Source organism: Gadus macrocephalus, chromosome 1 (genome assembly GCF_031168955.1).
Source record: "Gadus macrocephalus chromosome 1, ASM3116895v1".
In the NCBI taxonomy this organism is placed as follows: domain Eukaryota; kingdom Metazoa; phylum Chordata; class Actinopteri; order Gadiformes; family Gadidae; genus Gadus; species Gadus macrocephalus.
Window position 1 is genome coordinate 4704211 of NC_082382.1, and position 12239 is coordinate 4716449.

The 12239-nt window shown below is 44.3% G+C and overlaps 1 protein-coding gene and 1 long non-coding RNA gene across 2 annotated transcripts; one reads left to right on the top strand and one right to left on the bottom strand.

The window, feature by feature from the left end:
* Nucleotides 1-857: 857 nt before the first annotated feature.
* On the bottom strand, nt 858-4510 carry LOC132466385 (uncharacterized). The gene is made up of 3 exons (XR_009527850.1): nt 4414-4510; nt 3346-3401; nt 858-989 (listed from the first exon to the last, which is right to left on the bottom strand). It is a non-coding gene; the product is annotated as an uncharacterized LOC132466385 (long non-coding RNA).
* LOC132466378 (transcription factor 15-like) lies at nt 4184-5735 on the top strand. Its single transcript, XM_060063590.1, has 2 exons — nt 4184-4836; nt 5311-5735. The coding sequence occupies exons 1-2, from the start codon at nt 4366-4368 to the stop codon at nt 5374-5376; spliced, it is 537 nt and encodes a 178-aa protein (XP_059919573.1). The 5' UTR covers nt 4184-4365; the 3' UTR covers nt 5377-5735.
* The last annotated feature ends 6504 nt before the right edge of the window (nt 5736-12239 follow it).

Below are 12239 nucleotides of genomic sequence, written 5' to 3' on the forward strand. Positions count from 1 at the left end.
AAAAACAATATTGACACTCTACTTTACACATTTTAACATAATGTAGAAAATGTAAGTTCAACTTCACTCAAATCCTTCACTCAATTCCCGCAGCAAAGACATATTGCCATTGTAGCTCTAAGCTTCCTGCATTAAGACATGGGCCCACCTTGGCTGGTCCCATAGTGCAGGACAGTATCTCGGCTCACACCTGTTCTGGGTGTGCAGGCGTCCTCTACTGGCACCCATTCTGGCCCCTCTGTAGAGCAGGCAGGATGTTCTTTGGGTCAGGTGTCATGAGAACCCGGGCCCCTGGTTCAACCTGGCCCCCAGCCACATCGGCCCTTAGGGGATAAGCAACTATGCAACTCTGTGGACGACTGGGGAGATGGGGAAATACTATTTTCAGACACAATGCAATGCAATTCATGGAAAACACATGTACTCACGCATGCATGAGTGACTGCGGCTAAGCCAACAAAGACAGGCACCGTGTATCCGTGTGTTGGAATACACAATGTTGTGTTATTCCTGGGACAATCAACTGAATTTGTAGCAATTACAAGTTAGATCATCCATGAAACGAGTCAAAACATGTGAATGATGTTCTCTATTAAAGATTACAAAATTCCAAAAGTAAGTTGGTAATTGACTTATGTTTGAAATGAAATTGTCAATTTTTTGTGGCTTCTGTTCAGAACAAGCAAGCATATGCAAGATACGGTGGGTCTCTGGTAACTAAATGCCCATAAAAAGGGTAAGTGATTATAACATTAACATAATGATTGATAGAAAAGGGAATGGATCCATGGAGGAATCAAAAATGTTATGAATCATTAGTAGTGACTGTGTGCCTGTGTGACACACAACATGGCCTTACCCCTAGACATTGAGACACTGACAAGAGCTCCAGTGTAACCCACTGAGGGGTTAACGTGAGGGGTTGGGATGTGATCCCAGGTGACGCAGAGAAGGAAGAGGGTGGAACGGGAGCTGTTGGAGCCCTGCAGCTGTGGAGGAAAATAAAAGTAAAAAAAAAACATTATTTGCAATTGGTGAAGATGTATCATCGCGTGCGAGTAGACTTCCTGTGGTGACGGCACTGGGGTTGCTGTGGATCCTTTGGGGGTTGGGAGGAGATGGGGGGTGGGGGGATCCCAAGGGAGGGGGGGCAGTCTTCAGGGAGGAAGATAACACAGCAGCTCATCCGCTAGGAGAACACCGTGCACCTGCTGCTCGCGTCCTCCTGGTCTAAAGTCGGCTCTGAGATGTTGACTTTGGCTCCGATGTCTCCCATTACAACTACACGTTGAACCCAAAATGGAGCCATGTGGGTCATTCTCACACTCTGGCCTGAAGGATCCCATTATGACGACTAATAAACCAGACCCCCGGATCCTTTGGCTTCAGCGGTCAAGCGTTTTTTTGGAGATAGGTCTGAGATACGCTTCCAACCAGAGGTGAGGAGGGGGGGAGAGTATGGGGCTGCAACCATTTGTTAAACTTTTGAACCGAGGGTGAACAGACAGACGGACGAGGCCACCTGTTCGCTCAGATCGTAGAGAGCCGGTGTAAGTTGATCAGTGTCTGCTGGTGTGTGGGGGGGGGGGGAGATCGGGCTTTATCTTGGGTCACGCAACAGGGTCAACTGAAAGATTATAGTCTTGCTACTGTAAGGGCTCTACCTTGCTTTGCTTCAAATTGTTGATATTCTCTGCTGGGAATAGCAATTCAGGCCTGCTGCATAAATATCGGTATATCTCGTAGATAAGCCTAAAACCAAAGGTCAATCATCATTTATTTTAATTTGAATATATATTCTTAACTGTAATCCCTCATATTGGGTAGGTCTAAATAATGGATTATGCATGGGTCTTAAATCATTGCAGGATTTCAAAAAACACACTGAGGTTAATTTGAACATGCCGATAGTAGTAGATTAGTTAGCACATGCCAAAGGTCTATACTGTGTTTGACTGAAAATATATACTTGTTGTGATGTGGCAGTATGCAATATAAAACACAATTTAGTTTTCCAGAACTATTCGGTACAACTCTGGAGGTGTAGGAGCCCAGATTCACAGGGTGGTAAGGCAACAAAACAGTGCTCATGATTCCTTAGCTTGTCAAACCCACCGGCCTGTGTCCCTTGTCTTCTGTGTCCCTTGTCTGCTGTGTCCCTCGTCACCTGTGTTCCTCATAACCTGTGTCCCTCATCACCTGTGTTCCTCATCACCTGTGTCCCTCGTCACCTGTGTCCCTCTCTGCTGTGTCCCAATCTGCTGTGTCCCTCGTCACCTGGGTCCCCCTAATCACCTGTGTCCCTCTCTGCTCTTCACGTTGTTTCTCATCTTGTGAACAAACACACACACACACACACACACATACGCTTACATGCACACACAAACACATACACACACGTGCAGGCCCACACGTACACACACACAGATGCACACAAAAACACATGCATGTAGATGCATGCACAAACGCGCAAACACACAAATACACATGCACGTACACCAATGCACACACAATCACACACAGGCACAGACCCACACACACACACACACACTCCATCAGTTGTTATCCCCTCCACAGGGTGTTTAATGGCATTCCTCCACTGTGACGTGTGCTGGGCGGAGGGCTAGTGGGCAGTGGCCGAGTGCAGAGGGGTTTACGGCTCCAGGCCGTGGGGTCTGCTGGGTGGAGGGGGGTGGGTGATGGAGGGTGGAGGAGGGTAGAGGAGGGTGGACGGAGGGTGGGTCCCAAGGGCAGCAGAGGGCCACAGTGTCGTGTTGCTGAGCGGCTGGGCGCGCTAAACACCCCACAGTGTCCTCCTCTTTATGAGCCCGTCCTGAGCCCAGGTCACTGTTGTTGGTACAGCTGAGTCAGCGGGGGGGGGGGGGGGGGGGCACTCCAGGCCTGTGACCCCCCCCTGTTGTGTTGTGTGTGTTCGAGTGTGTGTTGGGGTGTTTGTGAAAACTGGCACCTTTGGTGACTCTCTGCACTCACTTTCTCTCTGCCTCTCTCTCTCTCTCTCTCTCTCTCTCTCTCTCTCTCTCTGCTCTCTCTCTCTCTCTCTCTCTCTCTCTCTCTCTCTGCCTCTCTCTCTCTCTCTCTCTCTCTCTCTCTCTCTCTCTCTCTCTCTCTCTCTCTCTGCACTCACTTTCTCTCTGCCTCTCTCTCTCTCTCTCTCTCTCTCTCTCTCTCTCTCTCTCTCTCTCTCTCTCTCTCTCTCTCTCTCTCTCTCTCTCTCTCTCTCTCTCTCTCTCTCTCTCTTTTTTTTACTGGACCTTCTATCCACAACCCCAGTCAATCTGGAAGCCATTTGCTACGTTTCCACAGCAAAAGTGACTTTCTCCTCACCTCCTCTGGCAGCGTCTATGAGAGACACGGTGGGGAGCATCAGGTAGAGGTGAGCCCTGGTTGAACAGGAGAGAGAAAGAGAAAGGTTCCAACGTGATGCCTTCTCTTATCAGTGTCACCATAGACCTATTATTTCAAAGTGACCCAATTCAATTTGCTAATGTATCGTGACATTCCTTTTCAGTTTGTTAAGTGATGAAAAAATATTTAGCTCCTTTGAGTTGTGGTCGTCTCGGGCTAGGTATGACTCGGAAAGTGGCAAATGTTCAACATGTGGTTTATTTTAACAGAGACACAAGGTAAACTAGCTTGTGTTCTGGAGGTGGTTCATGAAGCAACTCCCGAATACCGGTAACACAACAGTTTATATTGGAAGTGGGCAGAATGGTAAACCTCGCCTACTTGTTCTTCTTTACCCAGGTAAATCTTTGATCTGTCTTGGCTTTGCCGGAAATGGCTAAGTGGCCATTTTTGTAGTCTTTAACTTACCAACAAAATCATAAAACCTTATAAGGTGTTGTCGATTACGAGAAGATACCATTCATAACTGTTGTTAGCTTGAAACATGTCATCAGAAATAGCATGGATTAAAATAATTTACAACATAAGTCCACATAGACACAACACATAGACACAACACTAAGAACTGCACACACACAAAACGTGAAAAACAAATACAAATACAAAAGGACCCACTCAGATTTGCTTCGATTTGACTGTTTTAGCTATTTATTGCGGCAGGTTGGCTATTATCGCAGAAGGTGAAGGTCAATCATTCTCTGACAACTTTTGGGGGCCGGGATATTCCCAGCATGTCCTCCACGACCCTCCCCTCCCCTCCCAGCTGAGGGGCTACTGGTGCTGCTATAAGAGGCTCCCAGAGATGCAGAGCCGCATACTGGACAGTCCCATGTGTCAACAGAACGATAGGAGGGGGGAGTTTTCTATACTTTTTTTCTACTCGGCCTGCATGCAGTTTTGCAACAACCGGATTACAAACGAAACACAACCCAACCAAAAATGGCTTTCACCATGTTGAGGCCGGTGTCGACGCACGCCTTCTCTTACCACGCTGATGTAAACGTGTTGTCGGACGATGAGGACGAGGACCGCAGCGAGAGCGACGGCAGCAGCTCGGACCGGAGCTACGGCTGCTGCTCGGAGGAGACGGAGGCGCACCGCCGCGTGGCGCGCGCTCTGGGCGGTGGCGTGGTGGTGAAGCAGCGCAACGCGGCCAATGCGCGGGAGCGCGACCGTACCCAGAATGTCAACGGAGCGTTTACCGCGTTGCGGACTCTCATCCCCACCGAGCCGGTGGACAGAAAGCTCTCCAAGATCGAGACTCTGCGCTTGGCGTCTAGTTACATCTCGCACCTGGCCAACGTGCTGCTGCTGGGGGACGGTGAGCCGTGTCTGAGCCAGGGAGGTGACGGTGGACGCAAACACCCCAGAGCCATCTGCACCTTCTGTCTGAGCAACCAGCGGAAAATGGTGAGCTATAAATGAAGAATAGAACAATTTTTTTGTGGATACATTTTAAACCTTCATTGTATTTGGTCTCGACAGATAAATAAATACATTTTACAATATTTTTTTCCATGCGTTCTTGTATGAGGCCAAATTGTACTGTTTGATTGTGTAAGTATAGTCTTATGTAAGTGTTACCCATAGAGAAACAAATTATTTCAATGTTATAAGAAGACATGTTGCTCTGTGGATTTGAATTTGCGTCTTCATCATTCTGTTCACATGACTTTCTATTGCACTGGGTTGTATTGCATATCCTCATAGGACAGCAAGTAGGCCTACTTGAATGGATTAAGGCTATATCTATGTCTAGTCTCTGCCTTTTTGTGAATTGAAGAATTTCTGAATGTAAACCTGTTTAATTCATTTTATAATAACATAGTGGTGTTCCTATAAAGACACAAGAGGACTGATGAGCCTGTTCTGCTTTGTCCTCAGGTCAAAGACAGAAGAGACTGTGTGAAGATGCACAGAGGCAACACACTACGACTGAGTCGGCGGTGAAGCCTGTTTTGGAAAACCCTTCTCCAGACCCTCCACCGTCACCCTGTCCTCTCGGACCACAGACCATCCATCCTGATGGAAGGCGCTTCGATCGTTGGCCTGAAATTAACACAACCGAAAAACTGGGATGATTTTGGCAATCAAAGAATATCTTTGCCGAGCCAAACAGACAGTGGGGGAAACCACAGATTTTAAGGGACATGAAAACCAAAACATAGACTATTCCCACATAGATTCTGTTGTGTTTTCTTCAACAGTGATCGGTGTGATCTATTTCAAAAACAGAACTGCTGGTTGTTGCTTTATTTTTTCATTTATTTTTATTTTTCCTTTCAAATAAATATATTTTGAATATAAAATATGTTGTCAAGTAGTTTGCTCGGTTACGGTTACTTTGTGGTCAGGCATGGTAAACTGAACTGGGCCCGGTACGACAACTGTTTTGAAATGGCCAACCATGTGTTGTTTGTGCACTACAGAGCTACATTATTAAATCGTAATCATTTTAAAGGATAAAGGTCAGGCTTTTCTTTACTCATGAAAACAGATTTTACATTGCGATTATAAATGACATAGAACAAGATTCCAAAAGATATACACTACCGTTCAAATGTTTGGGGGGACTTAGAAATGTCACACTGATTTTTTTCAATGAAGATACCATTACATTTATCAGAAATATAGCCTAGACATTATTTGGTAAATGATTATTCTAGCTGGAAACGACAGATTTTCAAGGGAATATCTACATAGGTTTACAGAGGCCCATTTCAGCAACCACCACTCCTGTGTTCTAATGGTACGTTGTTTAGCTCATCCTGTTAAAAGGCTAATTGATAATCAGAAAACCCTTTTGCCATTATGTTAGCACAACTGAAAACGTGTGAGTTTTCATGGAAAACATGAAATTGTCTGGGTGATCCCAAACTTTTGAATGGTAGTGTATATGTAGGCCTATACAAGGCCATAGAGCCGACACTAACATTATAATTCCTCCTAACTATGAATAGCGTCCATGGCCATTGTGTTGTATCTCTTGGTGGTGGTTTGGGTGGTGGGGAGGTTGTTCATTGTATTGTATCTCTAGGTGGTGGGGAGTTGGTTCATTGTGTTGTATCTCTATTTGGTGGTTTGGGTGGTGGGAAGGTTGCTCATTGTGTTGGTGGTTTGGTGAGGTTCATATGAAATTCCAATACAGATGTTCCTTTTCCTTTTGGCAATACCAAGGAATCTCCAACCAGGAACTAATGAATCTTTCTCACAGTGGGGTTTCTCTCTGAAATGGATGTACGGCTTCCCAACTACAGGAATCCTCTTCCAGGCAGTGAGACACAGAGGGGCCCAGTGAGTTAAGGATGAATCACTCAGACTCGGAATCGAACCGGCCAGTGGGTTTAAAAATGTATAAAAGGCAAACCAGGAAAGAAATGAAGCGAGCCGGGGCTGTTGTGGTGATTTGGTGAGGTTGCTGTGGATTGTGGTTTTTGCCCATGTGATCATGGTCAGAGAAAATGTATCACACTGCTGGATTTCTGCCCATGCGAGATCAACCTCACAACAGAAAAGGCAGAGTTTCCTTGTGTCGTAGCCGAAAACAGTGTTATAAGTGTCCCTTATACTGGCTGTGCAAACTTGACAAAATGCTGCAAAGCCACTGTCTCGCCTTGTCTGGTATACCCACAAGATGTACAGTGAATGGAGAGAGGTTGTGAATGAACCGTTTTTCTCTTTGGGTGTAGTAAGTGTTCTGGCTCTTTGACGTGACTCTGTCTCAACTCCTAAATCTCTCGGGTCGTGATCCTACATGTGTTACTAATCAGTCACAGCTAATATCACCTCACACCCTGTTTCCAGACAAACACAGCTGCTGATATGCCATAGATCACTCCAGCATAAAAGGAGGAAGGTAATGAGCATGTATGTAAAATAATATTATAAAACGTATAATAATGTATTTAACAATAATGATAATTATTATTACAATAATTACTATTATTTGTTTTAGTAGTAGTAGTTGTCATATAGTAGTAGTAGCAGTAGAAGCAACATTTTATATTGATCAAACTCTGTATTAATATAGTATCGTATATATTATATTGTTCAATGCATGTGCAGTGTACATATGCATGTATGTTGAAGTATGTTGATGTGAGCGGAAGGCGGATAACCTTTGAAAGCATTTAATTAAGGATTTATCACTTCCCTGGTTCAGGAATGTCCATATAGGTCCAACACAATCTGCCATGTTGGACACGTCACATGCTGAACTGTAACCGCAAACTACAGGGGCGTTTAAGTAAGGGTCAACATATTTCCTTTAAATCTCATTCCGAATTTTCTAAATCACCCATGAGGTAATGGTTAGAGATACCTCATCTGGGCGTATTTTCACAAGCAGCAGCATTCGTGCATCACGGATCCTTACGGCCTTATTTTTTAATTTCCCCACTTGTTGGTTCTACACTCCACTCTCTGGTATAAGCCGCCACATGCTAGCCTGTCCAGTGAGGCAGGAGGGGAGGGCCCCAATGGACCCGCAGAGGATGGCTCCCAGAGGCCCGTGAGGCAGGAAGATGTCATAGCAGGACAGGAAGGAAGAAAGGCTTGAATTGCCGACCCCATCAAGGCTGTCCCTCAGGGGCCCCAAGTAAGTACCATGTGGGAATCAACCAGGGACGGGTTGTTTCTTTATCTGACTTCAAGAACGACCAAAGCCCCGTCAAACCTGGCCTGATAAAAGAATGACGGCACAAGGGTTTATTAGGAACTGTAGTTTTCTTTGTATGTGTCCAGGTGGGCCAAAGAAATGCTTGGAACTCACTTCTCTGACTGCAGGGATTTCTAATAAAAGTTAGCCACATCTCAGCACAGGATATGACCTCAGAATCCATCTCTGGCATAAAGTGTTGTGTCAACGCCGTCAGCGGTGATCTGCCTGATCCCATCTGGTAGACATTAGGGAGAGGACACCATGGGGCAAATAGGAAGGAGAACCACTGTACAGCGATACCCCCGCCCTCAATCCCCACCACGCTCATACCCTTATGGAGCAGTATCTCAAGTGCATGACAAGTTCGACCCCCCCCCTCCAGACTTTCCGCCCCTTGTTCACCCCTATAGCTTCCTGGCCAACCTGCCTGTCAGGTCGGATAATGGCAGCCAGACACGCAGCGCGGCTTCTTTCATGGGACAGGTCTGGTGCTGCCAAGTCTCTCTTCCATCAGGGACGCCCACAGGGCTAGACAGTGTGTGTGCGTTTGTGTGCTTGGTGTGTGAGTTCCTGCGTGTGCGTGTGTATGTGTGTCTTTACTGTACTCTGCTGATCATGCTGTTGACACACTCTTCCCAAGGCAGTGGACACCCCTGGGACTATTGTTTGCCTCACAGCGTGCAAAGAGAGGAAACAGTGGAATGCCCTGAGACGTTAGCACAGACAATATCTGTCCACCGGGGCGGTCCCCCAAACGCTCTCCCTCCCTCAACCTGGCTCGGGCTCCCACACTATATACTTAGAATGGGTGTGGACCCTCAAAGCCGAGGTCAAAAGGACGACCTCTCAAGGACAAAATCGGCCAAAGGCTGAGGTCTGCATATGATAAAGTTGTGCAATGGGTTGGATTTGTGTCAATATTACAACATTTTAATATCTGTTATCGCTGACGGCTGAATGAAACACTAATCTATATGTTAATATGATAATTCCCACAATCAATACATTGATTTGAGAAGTAAATGTTAATGATGTATCACATTGCTCAACACGATGAAATGTAGTGGTGCATAACTGACTCCTATATAATGCAAGACCCAGACAACAGTGCTATGTAGTACTTGACCAGTTAAGACATCTTAATTGTATGTCAACGGTATTGTATGTCGTCCATCACATTGCCATCAGAATATCTACTAGAATGATCCCAATGTGATATTGTGACCGGTGTGTCCAAACCATCACATATTAATAACAATAAGAAACTGGATTATTCCTCCCTAAAATATGGGCTTTTCCTTTGACACTTTGTTTATTCGTTGATATAGCCCCTTGATTGATTCTTTGAGCAGAACTCTCAACTGTCTCAAATAAAAGACAAATAATCATGCCAGCAAATCCCTAACCGTAAATTGTTATGCATTAACACCCATCCCAGAATCTGAGGTTAGGGTCAAATAGGTGGAACTTATACCTTTTTTCCCTTAATCAGTATTAATAACATTGTGTATACAGGACAAATCATGTTAAATAACATTGAATGAATCTTTGTACAAAGTAGACATGACCTAAAGTACACCTTCCATTGGTTAAGGAAGGAAGACTTAAAAAACATTGAACGTGTTTTGACAATTGAAGCAATCATTTAGAGGATATCCTCAATCAAGTTCCCCAAACAGCGAGGGGGAGTCCTTACAGAAACTGTCTGCCCTGGTAGCCACTTTGTCCTGTCTACTTTATGTTTGTCAAAGTTAACTGTCGACTCCCAAAGAAACTCCATGACGTAATTTGAACAATGTCCGAAAGTGAACAATTATTGTTCCATCTTCATGACACTGGCTATTTTAAGAAGGCAACGCCTTTTGATTTAGTGCAACTTTTTCCGCGTGCGCAACCTCTCGGTGTAATTAAACCCATAACTATAAAGTGGAAACCCTATTCAATAATGTAACAAATTTCACATTCTATATTAATTTCCTTCTTTTCACATATAACAGGGTTAGGGTTAGACTGAGACAAATAGAAAGTTCTGGATTTCTGTGTTAACTGAGGGGCCCTATAATGTTCAGCTAACTATTGTCAATAATAATAAAAATAAAAAAATCTATATACGCGTGCAGCTGTGAACTCATGTATTGTTATTTATTGTATGATATGTACTTTTAGGGATTATGAAAGGACCTATCTTTTAGCGTTCAACACGAATGATGATCATTTAGGGGGGCACTCAATGACATGCAGAAGCATCATGAACCCGCCCACTTAACTGGTGTGAGAAATACAGACTTTCTACTCCTCATTCACATATAAGGTAATTTACGTATCCTACAGAGAAAATACTGACTCAGCAGTTGAAAAGACAGTTAAATTCCTTCCCCTTCCATTTTTATTCTTTGAATACAATGAATGTGTTGAATCTGCCCATCCTTAACATACCTTTGCCACCTGCCACTTGACCACGCCCACCTCACCTTTTGGGGGAGGGGTGGAGCCTATAAATTGTTTGTGCCCATATTGGCTCTTGCTTGGCACTCGCCACCAGCACGCTCATGCCTCCTGTGTGCGTCTTCAATTAACGTGAGTTCATCTATTAATTTAATTGTCTTTGGTTCATGACCATATACCTTTGTTTGCTTGGTTTATGACCAGATTCCTTTGTTGGCTTGGGTCATGACCAGATTCCTTTGTTTGCTAGACATGTGCATTTGCCTTTGTTAATTTGTTTAATTTATGTGTTTGATCATTGTCTAATTCTATTGTTATCTTTTTGTTATCCCCTTTATGCAGCACACAACGATGAGTGAAATTGATGCAAGATCAAGCATAAAATTAACCAGAAGAATATCAAAATAAACCAAATTGTGTTGCATCAAACCCTGCCTCCTCAATGCTGTTATTCATCACCCCTACCACTGTCTTCTGACCGAGACACTGCCTGCTCACCAAACCTCACTCCACCCGAACCACTATTTACATCAACCTACCTACAGTTCCTATAGCGGTAGTATTATTCAGGAGATTATCAGGGTACAATTGTCAGGATATGTTGTTTACACATATGGCCCATTAGGAGAATAGCCTGAGAATATCAGGACTGAAAGCAGCTAGTGTGTGAGCATTTCATTACATTATGAAATTAGTCAATATATGGGTTACAGGGTTAATTGTTCAATGCAAAGTGTAGTAGACCTATACTATGCATGCTAATAAATTGGCTTCAACTGTTCAAATGTCAGGGATTCAAAGTGCATTGACATTTAAAAAATGCAACTACTATTGGTTCGTTGAAAATAATAAACAGCTGAAAATTGTGTTTGCATTGACAGAAGCACCTTAGTGAAATAAACTAAGTGGAACAACAGCTAATGCAGCAACCAAGCTATAGTGAAATAACGCATGGGCTTGAGGGAGAGGGAGGGAGGGGCGAGAGGACAAGATTGCGATATAGGGCCTACATTGGCTGACGTGAGAGTTTAGGATGTTTTTTGTTTGTTTGTTTTACCAGAAGAATAGGCCTACGTCATTGAGATGAAACATCTCTTCAAGTGACCTTCCCAAGACAAGCAGCAGCCTATAGTCAGACATAGCCTACCTGCACACACAACATTGGAAATATCAGCTTACTAAAACAGTCGGCAGGGGGGATATCAATATCGCGAGACATTTCGGGAGGCTCAAGGAGGGGAGTAATTTTGCAACAAAGTGTAAAGACATTTCGGGAGGCTCAAGGAGAAGGGCTACATTTTAGCAACAAAGTGTAGTCCATAGAAATAATTCACCATAGGCCTACTCTGTTATTGACATGTTTTCGTTATGTGTTATAGGGACGCTGTCTCTTTATGAGTAATATTTAAAAATAAATAAATAGTCTATAGACATAACGTCTCAACTGGGAGAGTGTGTCGACGGCGGTGCCGTTATCCCGATCTTGCCGTTGTCTTGCAACGTCTGCGTCCGCGCGTGTGTGTCTGCAGTCTATCGAGGTATATCGCGTCGCCCTGCGGGCTTCAATCAGAGTTTAAATCCGTACTCACAGTTAGTCCCCCGTTCCATCCCTTGTCCGTTCCATTTGGAAGCATGTTTATTTCGCTTGTTTTATAACTTAATTAATTAATTAAGGGCGCCACCAGAGGGCGCCCCTAACACATTTGCC

Coding starts and splice junctions, on each gene's coding strand:
- LOC132466378 (XM_060063590.1), top strand. CDS start 4,366: ATGGCTTTCACCATGTTGAGGCCGGTGTCGACGCACGCCTTCTCTTAC. Junction 4,837..5,310: donor TGAGCAACCAGCGGAAAATG/GTGAGCTATAAA, acceptor CTTTGTCCTCAG/GTCAAAGACAGAAGAGACTG.